Source organism: Rhipicephalus microplus, unplaced genomic scaffold (genome assembly GCF_043290135.1).
Source record: "Rhipicephalus microplus isolate Deutch F79 unplaced genomic scaffold, USDA_Rmic scaffold_28, whole genome shotgun sequence".
Classification (NCBI taxonomy): domain Eukaryota; kingdom Metazoa; phylum Arthropoda; class Arachnida; order Ixodida; family Ixodidae; genus Rhipicephalus; species Rhipicephalus microplus.
Window position 1 is genome coordinate 995,597 of NW_027464601.1, and position 20,253 is coordinate 1,015,849.

The 20,253-nt window shown below is 41.7% G+C and overlaps 1 protein-coding gene across 4 annotated transcripts in view; it reads left to right on the plus strand.

Annotated features, from left to right (window-relative positions):
- The window catches only part of LOC119159861 (monocarboxylate transporter 9-like), a 45,557-nt gene extending 26,488 nt beyond the window's left edge, over window positions 1-19,069 (plus strand). For 2 of the 4 annotated variants that reach the window (XM_075884354.1, XM_075884353.1), the window contains exons 2-6: window positions 1,003-1,115; window positions 5,406-5,552; window positions 10,040-10,183; window positions 11,802-12,590; window positions 18,739-19,069. In XM_075884354.1, coding sequence (XP_075740469.1) covers window positions 1,025-1,115; window positions 5,406-5,552; window positions 10,040-10,183; window positions 11,802-12,590; window positions 18,739-18,944 — 1,377 coding nt within the window. In that variant the 5' untranslated portion in view covers window positions 1,003-1,024 and the 3' untranslated portion in view covers window positions 18,945-19,069. Of the gene's footprint in view, window positions 1-736; window positions 934-1,002; window positions 1,116-5,405; window positions 5,553-10,039; window positions 10,184-11,801; window positions 12,591-14,496; window positions 14,570-18,738 lie in introns of those variants that run through there. The other 2 variants (XM_075884355.1, XM_075884352.1) reach the window with 2 other exon arrangements.
- Window positions 19,070-20,253: the final 1,184 nt, after the last annotated feature.

A 20,253-nucleotide genomic window follows, 5' to 3' on the forward strand; every position in this document is an offset into this window, starting at 1 on the left:
ATTCTGCAACTTTGTTCACTTCAGACGCTTGAATAGATGTGGGTTTCAGAATCAAAATATTCTTATTCACCATTTGAGCGAACTGTTCAGCAGTGAATAATCGTTGTTTTAGTATTTCGCTTATTATCTGACTTCCCAACATTTTGAGAACATAATTTCACAAGAGCCGTATGCACAAAATGACAAAATTATTATTTTTTGCTACGCGCAATGCTGTTACATGTAACAGATACCGCAATATGATATTTTCCCAGTTCTATTACTTGACTTGGGCTCTACAGGCATAACTGCCTCTTCAAACGATGTTGAATAACTGGACAGTGTGCTTATTATTATATAATACTACTAAAACGAGTTTGAATGGAGGAAAAATTGTAAATTCTAGTGCTCGGGTTTTTTGTTCCATTACGTGTCAAGATTACGGTTTTGGTAGTTTCAGCCCAATGATCTTGATCTGGGCTACACTTGGCCAGTCACACCTAACAAGTGGATCCCATTTTGTGATGTCGGCTCTATGGAGGCATGCTGCGCGTTGGCTCCAATCATTGCGGGCCAAAAAAAGAAACAAAGATAGTAAGCACATAAAAGTACGTGCCGATTACTGCCCTCTTGAAAGATAACGGTGAAAATAAGGTAAAAAAGGACAATAAAGTCCTAGTAGTGAGTCTATATAAACAAGGATGCGTCGTTCTTGCGAGTGATAAGAAGAGCCATAATTCCGGGGTCTATGCTTCGGAAGGCTGCCTAAATGCTGTCACACGCGTCCAGTACTAAACATCATGGCAGTACAGAATTGTTGCTGTCTAGGAGACAGTGAAAAAAATCTGACAGATGATTGTGCTACGCTGCCATTGTAACAATGAGATATCAGTTGGCGAAACAACGAATGCTTCGAAGAGTCACCTAAAACAGGCCTTAATAATTTTTGTTTGTGTATGTGCACTACATAGCTGCTCGGGAACTTCAAGTTCATTTTTTTCTTTTTGTTTCAACTGTCAACAGCTTTAGATCGGCACATCCAAGGATGCCTGAACGGAGGAAGTGGTGCGTCTGGAACTGTTGCCGTCGACTGCCGCAGCATGGCCCCGACAGTGTCCACAGTTGGCTTGTGGCCGGTACGTGTTATGGCTTGCATTACTGAGAAGCGGATATGAGTTTGTGCACAAGTTTCGTTTAGTAAACTAGTCTGCAAGGCATGAAAGTAGCTGATTACAGTGTAGAAAAAATTTTAATTGTGGCGGGTACCTGGTGAGTGTGCAGGACATTAAAGTACCCCGATTATTCCATCAAAAGAGGATATTGTTGTTCTTTGAATAAAGTTGATGAACGGAAACGCAATGACGCTTACACATCTCTGCTAATTACTAACATGCATAGGATTTAGTTTCTATTCGTCACCTCTCTGTAGAGCCCCTTATGTTTCAGGCTTCACGCATTTACGCAAACATGATGCAAAACCTTTGAACACAAATAAAACCTAAAGTATGCATTTTTTTAGTTTTTTATGTAGTGCATCGTTATGTGGAGCAATATGAGCGGCACTGGGAAGACATGAAACGGTCTTACCGTGTAGGATACCAATACCAGTAAATGTACATTTTATCAACAAGTATTAGGCATGTTTTTGAACACTTAACTTCTTGACATGAAAAGTAATGAAGTGGTTGTGGAATTGTTGCTTCTGATATTGCAATATACGTAACGCAGGAACATTTTATCTAGGTGGGTGGTTTCCGCGTATTAAGAATACTGTTGTAGGTGCACGTTGGAGTGCGTATACGGGTTTCACAGTTGTGAGCTGGGTAACCCACTAGAAAGGATCGTTACCACAACAAAGTTTCCTAATTCACTTGAGGCGTCCTAGTATGTCGTATCATGCATGATGTCCTCCTTATGCTCGGTCACCCGTTCTGTCAGGTCGAACATCACAAAATACAGCGAAAATAAGTTTATACAGGCTAAACTGAAAACATTCTTTCCGCATCAGACGGAACAAGGAAAACCAAATTTTCATAATCCACTGTTTGCTGCCTTTAAATGCAACAATAACTAAGAACCCCGACTGTCATTTAAATATATAAAGAAGTGCTGAATAATCTCTGTCTTTCACCATATTTGCACCTAAATGTGAACGCTGAATTTCCCAGCATTACAATATTAGAACTGATTGAAAGCTCAATAACTGGTCAGTTTTTGTTTTGGACATATATTGCATTCATATGAAATTATTTTAGTTATAATATGTTCACAGAGGCCAATGTGACCGTTTTGACATCAAAGTTTGAGTCATTTTGGAATACAATATACTTCAAATAGCTGTAAAGCAGACTAATTGCATCATTTGCACTTTTCAAAATGCAACGGGCTATGCGCCAATATCGTTACCCTCGCTTTGCTTTAGAACGCAGCTATAATGGTTGAAAAAATGCATGGTTTTAGTATGGCTGAATTCAACATACAACATTACATATGTTGATCACAATTTTTGTAAATCCATAACTTGGGTATGTTGGTCACGCAAGTTAATCCAGTAAGCTGTTAGAATGCGCCGCGCCTGAACATCTCAAGCCTTATTTAACAATGGCTGAAACTACAGCGTTGAAGAAAATTTAACAGGGGCCTATTGTGTCAAATACGTTGTGGTGGCCACATGTGTAACTTTCGGTTGCAGGGAATTTAAGCATTTGTCATTTTGACGACGTCTTCGCGGGGTACGCTCTTTTTAATATCCTGTGAAGTATAAACCTTTGTCATGATACAACAAATGTTCATGACGGAAAATTACAGTGACGCAGTCATAAAACGTTCGGAATACTTGATTCAAGGTCACGACACGTCACTAAATATATACAAAGCACTCAAGTGAAAGATCCCGTTAATATGGGATGGTGCAGCCTAGGTGATGGCCAGGAATTCATGAGTGTTGGCACCTTCTGTGACCCGCCGGCAACCCAAAGATGTAACTATGACTTTCAAAGAACCTGCAAGCTTCATTTTAGGCAGACTCATCCTTTTGGGTTATTAAAATAACGCGCAATTTCTAAACTGTAATTTACACAGATGAGGCTTGTTGCGGGCGACTGTGGATTTAAAAGCAACAAAAGAGGACATAGGTTTAATAATTATTAGATGTGTCATGCGTATTTGACATGGTGTCTATGGTGTTCAACAAGTTTTCTTTAACCATTTCCTAAACATTGAAAGTGCATGAGCTTCTTGATTGTGCACGCCTGCGTTCTGAGCTGCTTACTGTGAACTGTTAGCTTCTAAGAGGAAACAGCGGAAAAGGAGACTAACAAAGAATAATCACAAAACACAAGCGCTGACGAACAAGTTTGTGTAAATTTTTTACACCGGGAAATATAAGGCTGAAAACGAAAACAACATTTCAACCATCAGGCGCTTCAATGCGAAAATAAGTGGCCGCGAGTTGAAATGTCCCAAGTTGACCGCTCAAAAAGATAATCTTTTTTCCAGGAGGGCGAGTAAAGGCTAACTGACGCACATATATTCTTTCTTCTTGATATAGAAAACCTCATTTGTTTCGTGGTCGATCCTGTTAAGAGTATCTTGCAATTATGAAATTGCGCGGTGCAGCTGCATGAAGAACTATGGGCTCCTATGTATCATTGTTACACAGCAATAAGCTGCTATCTAACAATGCAGCAGTGTCCAGGGCTAGGATCCTCGCGAGCACCAGCGCTTCATATCAGCTTATTGCTTGTGGTGTTTCTAAGGTTAAGGTTAAGGTCAAGGATGTTGTAGGTAGCCGGTGGATCTAACCTTGCATAATTTGCAGGCCATTGCCCCACCTGCTTTCCTCTTTGGTAAATGTAGATAATGTCCTTTGTTTTTAAACTAAGCACGAGCAAGCTTTTAAAATAAAAATCGTGCATAGCGCGACGTAAGCCTGCATAAGACTGCGGTCTTTGCGTGGTTCTTTGATCTTCAGGAAACAGGTGTCACGACATCTCTTGAAATTTTTGATTGCTACAGACCTCGCATGTGACGGGTCATGGGTGACAATTATGTTTGGGGTATAGTGCAGCGACATAGAGTACCAGCTCATTACCGCACATGGTATCGCTAATACTCATGTTCCTGTTAGCATTGTTGCACAAGTGTTAACTGGTTGTATGAAAATATGACAGTCTTCGACATATGTCCCTACGTACAACATTTTGTGCATATATTCAGCGTTATTTCATGACATGTAGCTCATTAAAAGTTACATCACGATCACCTTCCTTTCGCATGTTTCACATAAGGTCCATTTCTTAGGTACGTGGGATCTGCCGAATTTTTCAACGTTGTCTTTACAATTGATAAATTATTAAAACCATAATGAAGTAAATACTGAAGTTTAAATGTTGCCAGTAAATAGCCATTGCACTAAGTGGCAACTTTCCTCACTAAACGAGCCAAAAAGTAGCCACTAACCGCAACTCTGTGTCCAACCAATGTCAAAAGGAACCGTTGACAGAGAGTGAAGGCTTTTGTCATATAGTCCGCAAGCTACTTCACGCATTGCAGGTAATATTGTAATGGGTTCTTAATAATAATTATATCTCGGGTATTACGTGCCAAATCATCTTGTGAATATGAGACACACCATCGCTGAAGGCGTTAAATTTCGACCATTTATTCTCGTTGAACCAGCGCTCACGAAGCGCAGTTCATGGGCCTCTTAAGATTTTGGTTTCAGCGAAATGTGACCATGGCTGCTGGGATCGATCCTGCGACCTTCGGGGTGCCATTCGAGCGCGGTAACCACAGCACCACTACGGTGTACTAGAAAAGAACCTATGCTTGCGCCATTTTAATTAACTCTTTCGAACAGCTATGATGAAGTAAAAAATCGAAAACAGTTTTCAGTTTTACTACAAAAACGATAATATAATATTGTTCTGACTGATTCGGCAACCGGAACTGCGCAGCATAATAAAGGAATGAAAAAAACGAGGATTTTGAAACCCTTTGCACAAATAGTTCATCTAACAATAGCATTACTCATTTACCTGTGCTATGTTTTGTGCGCTGAAGACGCGGGCAAAGAAAAGAGAGAAGAGACCCATTGAGAAGGGAAATTTGTTCATTTCATAACATACTTTTACCCCTAGTTGAATGACCTGCATTTCGTTCACACTTTTCTATGCACCAATTTCGAGATAAATAATACGCACACTGTTTTGCAGCTCTATGGTCGCTCATGAGTTGTGGCGGCACACATAGGAATATCTTCATTTATTGAAGCATCATACCTGATTGTGGCTTCTAGAAGACATTCACTAGATTTTCAGACAATAGAGCAAGTTAGAATATATAAAAAAACATTTTAGGGAAGCTGTTCAGTGAAGTAGGTTTTGGTGTCACTAAATGGATCTCTATTGCTGTTCACAACTTAGGAACATGCGCCATGTCATCGTTCTTCGCACTGGCTGGGTGGCGTTCCATGGGATTGCTATTCGTCGCTATGCTCAACACTTTCCACGTGAGCAGGGTGGAAGCTTCATGGCCCATAGTGGTGCTAGGTGCCCTAGGCTACATGGCAGGTGAGAAATAGTGACTGTTCAATCTGTACTAACATTCTGTAAGAGGCTGTGTCGATACAACTTCCGCACTTTGGAATAGAGTCTAGTCGTGCCCGTTTTATTATCTTCTTAAAAGTTGGAGCGATAAAGATAATGTCATTTACAATAATACGCTATTATAAAATATATTTTATGCTCTCGCATACTCGTTATTGAACAAAGGACAGGCGGTGGCGTGGCGCCTACTTCAGACCCTTACGTTCCCTAGTCTGGTAACAATGAACCACTGCGTGCCAGAACCTCATTCGGACAAGTGAAAATTTTGCAACGGGGCGGACTTGAGCCACATTTTATGAGCACGCCCACAGGCTCCCATGAGCGGCAAATTCCCAAACGGGAGTGGATAGAATACCGCTTTCCTCAGCTCTGATCACAATTACAAGCCCGCTTAATACGACAGGCCGAAGACGCCGCTAGGCCCAAAGGGATCATGGGCGTCGTCTAGGTTATGTCCTTCTCCTTCGTTCTTCAAAAGGGTGGAGGATCTTTCTGCTCAATCAATAAAAATTGTTCATCATAATTCTTACACATTTTGAATCGTAATCATATTGTTAAGAATTATAAACTAAAGACTTTTTCAGCAAATTGCAAGTGTTGCTGTTTACGATTGGAAGTCGTCGTTACAAGTATAATGACAAGTAAGGAAGGCCAGTGCAGGTTTTTTTGCGTCATGCTCAAAGACAGAGCTTTGCGAACTTAGAAATTCGCACATGCAAAGATGTGCGCACAAGCACACACGCACGCACGTACAAACGCTTCAAGGCTGCGTGCACCTGTTAGGGAAGGGCCGGAGCAACATACTTCAAACATAATTGCTGCAGACAGCTGCGCAAGAAATGTATAGGTGTCTTCAGTGAATACACCTCACAAGATCCAACAACCATCAATGACTAAACCCTTTCATACAAGTTAAGAACGTTGACAAGTCTTTGGTGTTTTCATTGCCAATCTGGTGATCACTGGATGACAACTTGAGTAAACTTGAGTGCCTATATATTTATTATTTTTAGAAGTCATACATCCTGCACCTTCGCTTCTACCCGCCTGTAGTTGCTTTGGAGATGGTTTTGATTGAATGCATAACACCAAGAGAATCTATTGTTGGCCCTGTTGGTGCATATTTGAACAAACGAAACAACCAGCTTACAAACACGTGTGCAACAAGTGAACAAATACACAAGCTGGAACTAGCTACAGGTTTATTAAAACCACCGCACATATGGTTGCCAGGAAAGCCAAGCGTGCATGTGTCTTACATAAAGCACAAGTGCTTCACAAAAAGAGAAAACGATAACACTCACCACATATATCCAAATGAGCAATCTATGTATCTGATGATGATCACGAAGATGCAATTCGTACTAGCCATGTTTCCAGATTTCATACACTTATCACTGAATGTATATAATTGACGGTTCTGTTACCAATAAATTGAATGCGTTTCAAATCAAGTTAGTAAAATATGAACACTGCAGCATGTGTTTGTCGTCTTCTTTTCTTGTGTAAGTGTTCATAAATTGTTTTTTGCCTTATTAACTTACGAATAGCATCATTTTCAGGCACATGAATTACGGAACCCAATTATTTGAATTTTTTGCCTCATACTACCTAAAGTGACTGTTTGCTATTTGTTTTGTCACCTCTGTCTAATGTCGCAGCAGTTGAACTGGCGGGGCTTTTCTTACCATATTATGTCTGCCTAACTACCAGTACGTGCATTAACTAGCAAAATGATTTCGTCAAAATGCTTGACACTAACGTCACCAACCATTAAAACGCTGAAGATAACATATATAACATCGCAATCAGCGGGGCTTAATTACAGGTGCATGGGGCACTTCAATGTTTTATATGGTTATCACTCCAATTCTCATGATCACAATTTCGTTTTGAGACAATCGGTAAACACTATCTCGAGCTGTTTTGTACGTATAAGGGCTGAACAAATTACGTATTGTTCTTCGGTGCAATAAACTAGTGAAGATTTATTTGAAGTCAGCCGACCATATAAGATATGACCTGTGAATTGGTTTTGACTGTCTGTGGTTTCATAGCGCGCACATTGGTGTAATTTCAATGAATAAGTGGGCGGTTAGTTTCGCTGAGAATTCATCATTGCCAAAACATGAGTGAACACAGGGCGTAATAACATACACAAGGGTTCCTTCGATATCTTATTATGTTCTGCCTGAAATAATAATCGTGTCAATGCTAACGTGCAGAAGTCTGGAAACTAAAACATCTTCTGAAAAGTTTAATAAACCATCCTTTTTATTTGTCTTAAATATTTTAAGTGTGCTAGAAACACGGGCAATGAAACACCACAAGAATAAATGTGTGCTTGTGTTTCCTGAGTTTCAACACCATTTCAACACAGAGTTGTGAACTTGCTCTATTTTGTGACCCCTTTTTTTATTCGAAAAAGTTTTTTTAGAAAGGAAAATATTATTGGCTGTCTTGGCATTAGTTTCTCTACCAGATGGTACGACTTGCTAGACTCGAAAAAATTGCGGGTGTATACTTCGGTTGAGCTCTCAGAACTAAAGTGGGGAATGAGGGTGGTGTCTCGTTCATCGGTTACTGATATTGCTCATTAGTTGTCGTTAAGTGGATTGAAACGGTAGCAACAGTTTGAAACTATATGGTGAAATAAAAGCATCGTTATCAATGTAGAACGCGCAGAAGTGGTCCAAGGGTATTATAATTCCGCTCAGTGTTTTATAATGAAAAATAAAATTCGTTTGTTAACACCAGCCGCTCTAAGCAACCGCTACCAAACTGATCGACAAGCAACCATCTTCTAATTGGTTTTGACAGGGACACTGTCTGGCTATTTTGTAAACAATCGATAGGCAAATGAGCTATAAGGACCTAACTGAGACGAGCGATCCAACTCAATGCACCGCCAAAGGGGGCGTCCTGGCGCCACGCCAATCGGCGGATATGTTGTTGACATCTTCGCGAAGTAGCTTGCGAGGCGTAAAGATATAGGCTGGTTGGAAGTGGTGTTGCCAGACGATCGATTCGTGGTCGAATACGTTTCAATAGCAATCGAAGTCTTTTGAAAGACACCGTATAATAATCTTCATCGCAGAGAATGAATTGGCACATGCACAGTGACTCATTTGAGAATAAACGGGCCTCGTAAGTACAAGTTCCCTATGCACGAAAGTTTTGTGGCAACAAATAAAAGAAAACAACTACAAAGTACGAAACACAATCAATATTCGCCATTCTATAGGCATGATAGGAACTCCAGAAGTTTGGCGGTTGCAGAAGCAATCCAAAACTGAACAAGTCTCCAGGAAGCCGCAGAGGTGCGTCGAAGATTTTTAAACCGCTGGATAGCCAAAGTCTTGAAATAAGACCGTGCATTGGCCTATGAGGAGCGTGAGAGAGTATACGGCCCATGGTTTGAATACCCTCCTACGCTCAGATAGAGAGCACTGCAGTGCTCTCAATCTGGGTGCAGTCGAAGCAGCAATACGCTGCTGACAAAACCATTCCACAATGCGGTTTGCACAAAAGCAGCGCACTGGGCTACGGAAATGTTTATTGCAAAAGAGGCGTTGAGGTTATTGAAAAGATATATTAGACTTGGCGGTAGAATGATTATAATGACCTTGGTCATCGAAATTAGGAAATCAATGTGTAAGCGCAGGCATTGGCGACTACTTGAGAAATTTAGCTCGAAATGGTCACTGCTTTAGGCCAACGAGCGCTTTCGTTCAACGCTTTGTGGTTTCTCGAATTTTGAGAACGGGTATTCAGCGATTACCCATAGAGAACTTGTTTTTAGGTACTAGCTAGGCTCATTTTGTGAGCGATATACACGCTGTATATTTGTGCAGTAATATGTGCACGGCAAAAGTTGCATATAATGGTATTTGACAGTTTTTTTTTCTGAGCACGCATTCACTGATACAAGTTATGTGAGGAAGTGCTGCAGTCGAAGTTATTGTCAGGTACTCTTTGCCCTCTATAACAACCAGGAATATTCAAGCAACCAGAACATGTTTTTTCACTAGTTGGCTGATGTTAAAGAAAGGTCAAAGACGCAACCCATCTAGACGAAACAAAGAAGGCGGCAGGGCAGAGCATCATCCAACGCTCTATCCTGTCCCCCTTTATTTTTCTCCGTTGGTTGCGCCCCATGATCCTCTTTTCAAGTAATGTTTGTCCTTAAGCAACGTTGATTACTCAATATCTTGCTAACAAGTATAAATAAATATGTTGTCAGTAAAGCACACACTTTTCAAAAGTACACAGCATTTGTAGGTGCCGTCAGAATTCGCCAGCCACTCTATCAGGTATTCATTATGAAGTATGGCCATGAAACTTTCGATGGCCTCTGTACATGATGAAACCGCAGCCGACAAGAATTAACAGGAAACTGAAGGCAGTGCTAAGCTGCAATGTATAATTTTTTTCTCTCTCTCTCACTTCAGGCTTGATTACGGGACCGCTGGCCCACAGTTTCCACGCTAGCCGAGTCATGATTGCGGGCGCAGCGATGTCAAGCATCGGCCTTATGTTGAGTTTTTTTGCCACAACAACTGGTTTCCTGACATTTTCACTGGGTGTAGTGCATGGTAAGGCAAATTTACTATAGCATGCAGTAATACAAGAAAACAATTTTGCAGAGCTATGCTTGGTTTAGTTGTACAGGTCATTCAAAAACTACTTAGTTGTTATGTTTTTTGCTAACAAGCTTGCTGCGTGGTGATGATATCTGGCGTGTAACAAAAGCCTATGAAATATGAAATGATGCCGCGTGACTAATTTCCTTCACTACCTTTTTGCATTCCTTTCAAATGTGCATCGAGCAAAAAAACTAGAGTACTGACCGTGCCGAAATGAGCGGCCACGTCTGCAGGTATCTGCTTCACATCGCGTGAGCATTTTTGTCGTTGGCAGTTAGCAAGAAAACGTCGTATTCCTTGAAACCCGACAGGTTTATGGTCCGTTGTTGATAGCTTCTTTCAAAACAGGGTTGACAGCGTGGCAGTGCGGCAGTTTTGTTTGTCGTTTTTTGGGGTTTCGTTCGGACGTCGAAAAAAATGACCATGCAGCATGATTGTTTCCACAAACTATTGTATCCGACGTTTCCAAAGGACAACGTATAACGACATTCACTTGACCCTTTTGTAATTATTAACAATGTTCTCATGATTGAGCTAAGTTTCTTCCATAAATAGGCGCAGTATAGAACTTATCTCGGCGAACGATAAGTAAGAAATACCAGTATGTAGTTGGTATCCTTGAGTCGTGGTTGACAAAAACAAAACACAAAATGGTGGTTCTAGAAACAGGCAACACCGTATGTATACGTGTTACAGGAAGAGGTTTGAAACAAAAACTGCCAAAAAAAGCAGCATATCGCTTCATTGAGTAAATAATTATGGGGTAGATGAGTCTGATAAATGTTACTCTCTAACGTAAAAGACGTATTAAAACTTAGGAATCGAAAACATGGCGGTATGCATTCTTCGTGTATTAATACATTTAGTTTGGGAATATACTGCATTCGATAGAAATCAGGCAGAAATAGCAGCGAAAATACGTTTCACTTCGTGCGAAACATGAACCCCAGCATTGCGCATATGCACTATAGCTTTCCTAATAAACGTTATATGATGAACCAACGCAAGGTTCTCGGGAATGCAGCATAACTGCGTACCTTGCCACATTCACATCATGCTAACAAAGGCCGGGCTCACATGTTTGTAGCTCGTTGGTCCTAACTTAGAATGATCATAAATAGCTTTGTGCGTGTCAAGGATCCGGTATTGTTCCTCGGAGCGCATGCTTTATGCAGTGGTCTATCAGGTCCTCTACACGACATTTATAGTAAACATTTTTTTCTCTTTCTAATTCACCATGAAGAAAAATAACAGCGCTGCTTGAGAACATAGACAAAAACACGCGAGATCAGACGCTGTCTGCTAGTAAGTCTTTTAAAAAACACAATTCTCTTCATAATGTCATTTGTATACCAGTGAGGTCACACCAAAACTATTTTATTTATTTTTTAAGTCTGCCGCCTATTTTCATTTCGGCAGTTACAACCGCAATATTTGAGTTTGCTTTTGTGGGGAGGGGGGAGAGGACGGGCAATAAAGGCTAGTCAAGTGTCTTCTCACGTGCAGTTACCGAATGTATGCACTTGAACCATTCCACTTATACCATTCAATATTTTCATGTTGGCAGCCATTGGAACAGGCATGGTGTACATAGTGGCCCCCACCATAATCAGCGAGCACTTTGTCAAGAACAAGGGCCTTGCGATGGGACTCAACTACGCCGGCGTCACCGCAGCCCTTTTTGTGTTTCCTAAGCTGTTTGAGTACCTCATCACTGCATATGGACTTCGTGGTGCTCTTCTTATCAGCGGTGCCATCACCATGAATGGATTTGCGTTTAGCTTATTCTCCCGCACACCTCATTTGCGCAAAGCTGTGGTAAAGGACATTGAAGACTTCGCCAGTTTGACCGCCAAAACCATAGAGAGTCAAAAGAGCAGCAAGCTACGTCATTTATTCGCAGTGTTCAAGAGCCCAATGTTTTTTCTTTTGATGTACAGCTTCAACGCTTACGCTATGTCGTATGATTTTTACATGTCGTTGTTCGTCGACTTTGCCTGTGATAGAGGGGTACTGGTGTCGACTGCTGTTACCGTAATGGCAGCAGGAGCAGTCTCTGAGGGTATCGGCAGGTTCATTCTGCCGATCGCCGTCGACCGAAATTTTTTGAAAAGCAGCGTGGCCCTGACGATCACACTGTGTGTGGAGGCGTTCGCCTTCCTTCTTCTACCTTTCCTGAACAGTCACGAACTCATCTTTGCCGTGGCCGTTGGAATCGGCTTCGTCATCGGCACTGGTATTGTCATTTTCCCGGTGACTCTGGAGTACTATTTCGGCCGTGAGAAGATGTCAGTGGCCTTCGGCATTGTCGTCGCGTCGGCTGGGCTTCAATCATTTCTGCGGCCTTCATTGATAGGTAAGGCCTGTATCTGTGCTGTCACGAAGCAACAGATGAACCATTGATTCTACTGTTAGCTGTGAAAACTAAGATTAAGAATAGTTGTGCTTGACCTACACCACAATTTTTATCTTACGCATCAACACATTGCTTTCACAAATGCTGATAATGAATCTAGGTCGAATTGCCTGAGTGTTCTCGAGAAAGGTTCTTTCTTTGTATATGCAGCTCTAATGACTCTCTGTAGATGGCTCTCTTTTGATATTCATTCTCTGATCATATCGCCATACTTACATGTGAAAATATGAAGTTGTAAATTTAAACTTACCGATGAGCAGTGTTGTCACTCCACAGCCACTAGAAGCTGGACCACATAACGTTTCATCATACGCAGCTCTCTTAAAGAAACCATTAACCGTTTTAAATTGTCTTGCTCTGGTTGCTGGAGTGAAACGCTGTGGACACGTTCTTAGCCTCCACCGAACTTGTTCTCAGTGACTTTCTCAATCTATTTTTTTCCTTTTGCTTTTGAATAAGCACAGTGACAGCCACGTTCTTTCTAAGCATTGTGCCGCCAAGTTTTCGTTTACTAGAACATCCTGCTTTGTTGTTTTTGTGACAATATGCTACCAGGCATACAATTGCACATAGAGGTTAACTTCTACGAACGCTGCTATTCAAATACACATGAAAATGTCTCATAATGGTAGCGTAGTCCACGATACTGAGGATGGAAGTAAATAAAACTGAATGCTTTTTCTATTCTTCCGAAGTTGCAATCACGCGTCTTAACGCGCTTTGTTCTGCGCGGCACTACACTGTGGCGTCTTGTTCCTGCTATTGTTGCTGACAAGATGGTTAACTGCGCACAGTAGCAGGTCTGAACTTCACGTCTAATAATGGAGGGGGGTGGTGTAAACGAAACTATCACTCTGGAGTGAGTGAGGCTACAAACATAAAGGAAATAGTTGCCTAAGCGAAAGCAATCTAACGTTTTTTGCTGATCTGTTAATAAAAAGACACAGGAGTTTATACATAGTTCTTTAAGCCCGAGAAGGACGCAAATGAAACGAGCACAGTCGGCCAAAACTTTAGCTATTGTGCGCAGCGGCAACCTTTTTGTTTCTCAGCGACATATCGAGGAACAAATTCACGAACATGCTTCGTGGACATGCGCTTTATGGGCGTACACTTGTCCTTAACTTATCATCATCATTTGCATCATCACTATCACCAGCCTAATTACGCCCATTGCAGTGTAAAGGCCTCTTTCATGTTCCGCCAGTGAACTCGGTCCTGTGCTTGCTGCTGCCACTTTCGAACCGCAAACTCCCTAATCTCATCTGCCCACCTAACTTAATTCAACTGAAACCTAATTCAGTCGTATGGCAAAGATAAACATAAAAAACTGATTGATTTGTGGGGTTTAACGTCTCAAAACCGCGATATGATTATGAGAGACGCCGTAGTGAAGGGCTCCGGAAATTTTGACCACCTGGGGTTCTTTAACGTGCACCCAAATCTGAGCACACGGGCCTACAACATTTCCGTACACATAAAAAACTACCACTAACGTACGGCAGCTAAAGATTTGGGTGAATGTACATGCGTGTGTTCTGCGAAATCGATTAAATGTAAAAGAGTGATGAAATATTGTCACGTGTTAATGACGTTGACGAAGGCAAAGAAGGCACATCTGAAACGGAAATGATCATTTAGCCGAACTTGCGGCTGGGAACAAAAAATCAAACTGCAGGGAACAATGCATGCAGTACAGCATGTTGTACAGATTGACGTTCCAGAAACTAGTTTCTTTTCGAAGGAACTACCGTTCAATTCGGAGTGGTTGAACTCTAACGGTAACGCGTTACGTTTATGACAGAATGGTAGTGGGAATGACATTCCTTTTGTAAACGTTCTCCAGCATTCACCAGGCGCACGCAAGCAGCCCATCATTCAGAACAGCACGAAGCGGCAACCCTGTAGGGCGCTATAAGGTAACTTTCACCTATATACCAGATTAGTATGATACATCCTAGTTTTTACTGCATAGTGCTCGCCGGGGCTCAGGGAAGTCAAATATATCGAGATTTACTGTAATGTGTACGTGCGGAAAAAAGAACAGTTGATACTTTGCTGCAGAGGTGTCTGTACTGACGGGTCCGGTGTTGGATGCAATAATTCTGATAGGCGAGAGAACCAGTACAGTGGGTGGAAGTAAGTGACAGAATGAGTGAGACAGAAATACGTGGTCGAGGATATTCGGTGCGGCAAGATTCGGGCCCATTTTCGTACGATCTGAAATCGAGTGTCCTATCCACTCGGCTATACAGCTTTTTTTACAGGTTGTTAATGGTATTTGCTACACAACTCGACATGGCAATATGCAGCAATTCTTATTCAGAGAGGGTAATCATGGGTTTATTCTGCTGCTATAACACTCGAAGACGAGCACATAGCGCTAGAGAATTTGCATTTATCGAGGGCGTAATGGCATCAATAAACTGCCATTTCCAATTATATACTGGAGCACCGATAAGCGTGAACACCTTACCAACCTAAATACCATGTGTTCGTACATATCTTTTAGTTGAGGAACCATAAAAATAAAGTTTGATGTGGAGGAAACTATCAGCTATGTGTTTTTTTTTTCAGTATGCGCGATCACTAGAAGATCATAGCATAGTAAATTATAGTACAGTATATCAAGAGGGTGACAGAGAGAAGCTTGTATGCGGAGAAAGTAAATGAGGAAGGGAACAAGTCTTGAGAGATTGCGAAACATAGAAAAATGAATAGAAAAGGAACAAAGGAAAAAGTTACAAGGTGAAAGAACGACTACAGTGAGAGGGGGATTGAGATGTGAAAAAATCAAAAGAAACAGATAGAAATAATGACAACAAAATGCAATAAACGACAAAAATATGTAAAGACACAAAACAAGTAATGCAGAAATGATTCGGTTGACTACGAACAAATGACCTTACTTAGTCACAAATGTGCATCCTGGACATCAATTCATTTGCTACTCTTTGCGATGGAAGAAATTACCACTCACCGAACGCCCACGTTTTGTCAATTTTGACGTCCTACCTGCTGTGAAACGATTCTATTTATAATGTAACAGTGGTAGAGATTTATACTTTAGTGCCTTAGTCACAGTGTCCTGATGCGCCATTGAAGTCCGACGTGTGAAGTGTGTTGGACTTGAAATAGCCGAGCACGAAAGTTGCAGTGAGACATGTCAGTAGTAGTGCTAATATAGTCTTAAAGACATTCATCTAGGAGCGTTTATTGTTCTTCTACTTGGGTATAACCAGCTGTCGGTTATAATAAATGCTGATATGGTAATAAAACTCGAGGTGCGCTCTTATTTCACTCCGTATTTTACCACCCTATCCTATATAATACTGCATATTTATCAAAACGTCTATTGCAACGTTGATGTAACGATATGTTTCAATTTAGGAAAGGTAATTGTAAGAAGTTACTTTTGCAACAAAGGAACTTGTGAAGGGAATTTGTTCCAAACTAGGAAAGGAACGATAAACTTGTTTTCGTTACTCTCAGAAAGGAACATGTGTGACACGGCCGAACGCCGCGCAAGATGTCGATGAATTGATCATCTTCGCGACGCGCCGTGTTTTATGCATCATGCGTCGAACTTGGCAGCTTTGTCACTGGTGGCCGCGCAAGCTCTCGAATAATCTTTGGTGTTCGCGTCTTCCGCACAACTTTAACAGAACCATCTACTACATTCGTGAACCTTCTTGATCACTGAGGCACGGACTGCGCCCAGCATAACTGAGAGTTTTTGTGAGCGTAAACCACATACAGTAAAACTGAAATGACAAACGCTCGTGGCAATATATTAAACTCATAATTAATTACAAACCTAGTACCTTGCGTTTCCCCGCCTCCCCACTGCCCATAAACCGCACTTTGCAGAGTACGCACCGAGAAGATCCTTTGTGGTAGCGCGGCACCACGACACTCTGGGAGTTTCGGGACAGTACGCAGCCAGGGTGTTCCCCCTGTTTCACTGGCACAGAGTCATTCTTCACCGCACCCCTGCTAGTTCGCTCTGCATGCGATCTCTAAAGGCTGCTCAAACCTTGGTTTCAATGATCAAAATTTTTAAGGTCTTTCTTTTTGTTGTCGTTTTTTAATTGGTCGTTAGATTGCCTGTAGAAGTGGAGTCATTTGAGCTTTAATCATCTTGTTTTTTCTATTGAATCGCGAATTGCGTACAAGCACTAAGTACAGATTGTTGTCATAGTGCGGTTGATGTTAGCAGCGTAATGCCAGATGTGCCACGTTTCAAATAACCTCCTCTTTGCAACGTTCCTTTCGGAACCGATAGGTTCGGAGAACTTCTATGGGAGTCAAAATACTGTAGGCACGTGTGCTCAGATTTGTGTGAACGTTAAAGAACTAGGTGGTCGAAATTTCCGGAGCCCTCCACTAGTGGCGTCTCTCATAATTATACGGTGGCTTTGGGACTCCATATCAATCAATCCGTCAGGTTTGCGGAACACCGGGTTCAATGGTGGAAGTGTGGGAGACGCGAATTGAGTGCTTTCAAATGCTTCACACGGACAGACAGGTCTCCGTCAACATGTTTACATGAAGGTTTTAATCTGCATGGTGTGTGTGAATTGTTGGTTTCGCAGCCGTATTCATGTTTTGTTGCGTTTGAATACAACGTCATGTTCAACGATAGTTTAAAATATTGCAAATTTCGAGGTGGAACAAGGAAAGTGTCTTTCATACTACATCTGACCTCCGAATGAATTCGAACAGTACGAGGTTTTGAATTTAGGTTTGCATTTGAATGATTATGTTTCATTGCGTTTGTCTTCATAAACGCAGCCGCTGTCGCCAAAAAAGTTTAGAGGGGCCAAGCAACACCCTTTAAAGTAGCCATAGAATGAATTCACCAGAAGAGTTTATTGCCTCAAAACTTCACCGCCGCAAACATTTTTAGAATCCGCCCAGTACGAGTGGAATCACAGATTTCTCGCACGCGGCGATCGCATTCTCTCTTCGCTCGTCATCACGAAAGCAGCGGAAACTAAGCAGGGAGGAATGACACGGGCAAATAAAACGTCACGAAAGCCTCGTGACCTCGAGCAGTTTTTGTTTTTTCTTTTTGGAGTATGCGGCTTCCTTCAGTGCTTTTCGAGTGCGTGAAAAAGTCCTGGCCTCCCACGGCGGACCTTGTAACGACCGAGCACGCCATGTTATAATGATACGTGAGGTTTAACGTCCCAAAACCACCATATGATTATGAGAGATGCCGTGTTGGCGGTCTCCGGAAATTTCGACCACCTGGGGTTCTTCAACGTGCACCGAAATATGAGCACACGGGCCTACAGCATTTCCGCCTCCATCGAAAATGCAGCCGCCGCAGCCAGGAATCGATCCCACAACCTGTGATTCAGCAGCCGGAGTACCTTAGCCAGTAGACCACCGCAACGGGGCACGCCATGTTATATTCAGCCATTGGCTGTTAGAATTGCTGTGACGAGCTTCTTCCGTAATTTAGTTGTGGAGAGAAGAAAAAGCAATTTTAGCTAACTTTATGAATTTGTTGTAAATTACAGGATGCTTGCTGTGCTGAAATGCTTGGCTCGCGGGTTCGAGGAAGCCTCTTCTACCTATCGGCAGCGCTTTCTGACCATTCCGAAAAAGTGTTTCAGCGTTCAATTTACCAACGTCCTGGTGCTTACTGCTTACAAAATCGGACATATTCATAGGCGTGCGCGTGATTTTCGATCAGGAGAAGCAAGGTTCCATCACAGACACCTCCCTGTTAATGGTGGCTTGAGTATTGTAGGGAACGCGCTTCACAACAGATGAAAAAAAATCCAAGTGATGACTAGCTTCTCACAACAAACTGGCTTTGCTTGCTGCTGTTCTGTGAGTAATGTTTGCAAACAGTTCTTCTAGTGCGACCTCAGGTGTCTTGGTCCATCATCAACAGCGATAACTAGTGTGGTCGTAATCCTGCTTTTACAAGAGACAGACAGGTCTAGCTATGTGAAAAACATAGCACTAGCTTTAAACCCTGCCTGTATAATATTAAGAAAGTGTCATTCCTTTCCCCCCTCTATTTTCCTTCCCTGTTTCTTCGCATGCCAACTAACGGGCCTTTCTTTTGCAGGCTACTTCAGGGACGAAGGTGGCGCCTACGACTGGCTTTTCGTCATCTGCGGAATGGTAAACGTGGTCGCAGTCGCTCTTTGGATAGCTGTGCTTGCACGGGAGTGCTACAGGAAAGACAGGAACGTTGTTGTCGAAAATACATCAGCTGGAGGTGTTATTAAAGTAGAGCAAATAAATAAAACTGCTAGACCTCATCCGGTATAAAATTCCGAATGACCAATCATGACTTATAGTACAAGCCATATAAAAAACGTATTATGAATCTTTCCATTCACAGGATCAACGAGTGAATTGTTTGTGAAAATAAAATAGAAAATTTAACACCGAAATGATTGTAGCGTGTATAATTACTGCAACGCGTAGAATACACATGCTTTTGTGAACTGGCAAAATCTATAATTGCTTGGCAATCTGTTATGAAAGCTGACACCGGAGAAGCGATAACAGAATATACGCTGAATTGATAACATGAGCACTTCACAAATAACGCTGTTTTTAGGAGCAACTAAACTGAACAAAGCTCATAGTTGCTATGAAGATCTGCTGTGCAACTAAAGATAATCAGAACATACAAAATTTTGCAACTATAGTGATAGGCAAATTAGGCAGTGCGATCGAAGATGGGGAGTGATAGTTAAGAGTTAGGACTCGTAAAATTGAAAGGAAGATATAGCTGAAAGAGTCAATGCATGAATGAGTCCTGTAATAAACTAAAGGGTGATTGTTGGCCGCTGTAGATGGTGAGCTGGCAAAGGGACAAGGAGCAATGAAAGAGAGGAGCAGCTTCGCGTCTCGAATTCACACAGGATAGATGGAAGAAAATAGCCAACAAAATAGCCAGTATTGCCAACCAATCTTGGTGAAATTTACCTTGTCATGTGCGAAATTATTCTTATTTACGCTACACAGTCTTTAGTGCCCTTCTTCTTACATTACGCCTAAAGTATACCGATAAAGAGGTACAGGCACACTACACTTCACTGCACCACAAGCAGACGTATAATGACGCTGAGTTGTTAGCAACTTTGAAAGTGCGGTTATAAAGGAGTGCGGTTTTAAAGGAAGCGGATAGATAGATAGATAGATAGATAGATAGATAGATAGATAGATAGATAGATAGATAGATAGATAGATAGATAGATAGATAGATAGATAGATAGATAGATAGATAGATAGATAGATAGATAGATAGATAGATAGATAGATAGATAGATACGCTCAAAGTCACCGAAGTTCGCTAAGAAAGGCTTCGCATTTAAGAAAAATGTTGCGATATTGTCACAGGGTACTGACAATGACGAAGAGAGCAGATAGTTGGTCGAAGACCAAAATCTTTATTCAGTTGAACTTGTGGCCACGTTAAAGAAAATTGAGATTACAGCAATACACTGGCACTGATGTAGGCGAACTGAGTGTTGGTCGTCGATCAACTGACAAACGGCGAACCATGTCGGCGTTCATACACCTGCCATCGAACATTCTAGCTTTATCGCTAGCGGTAATGCATGTTCTA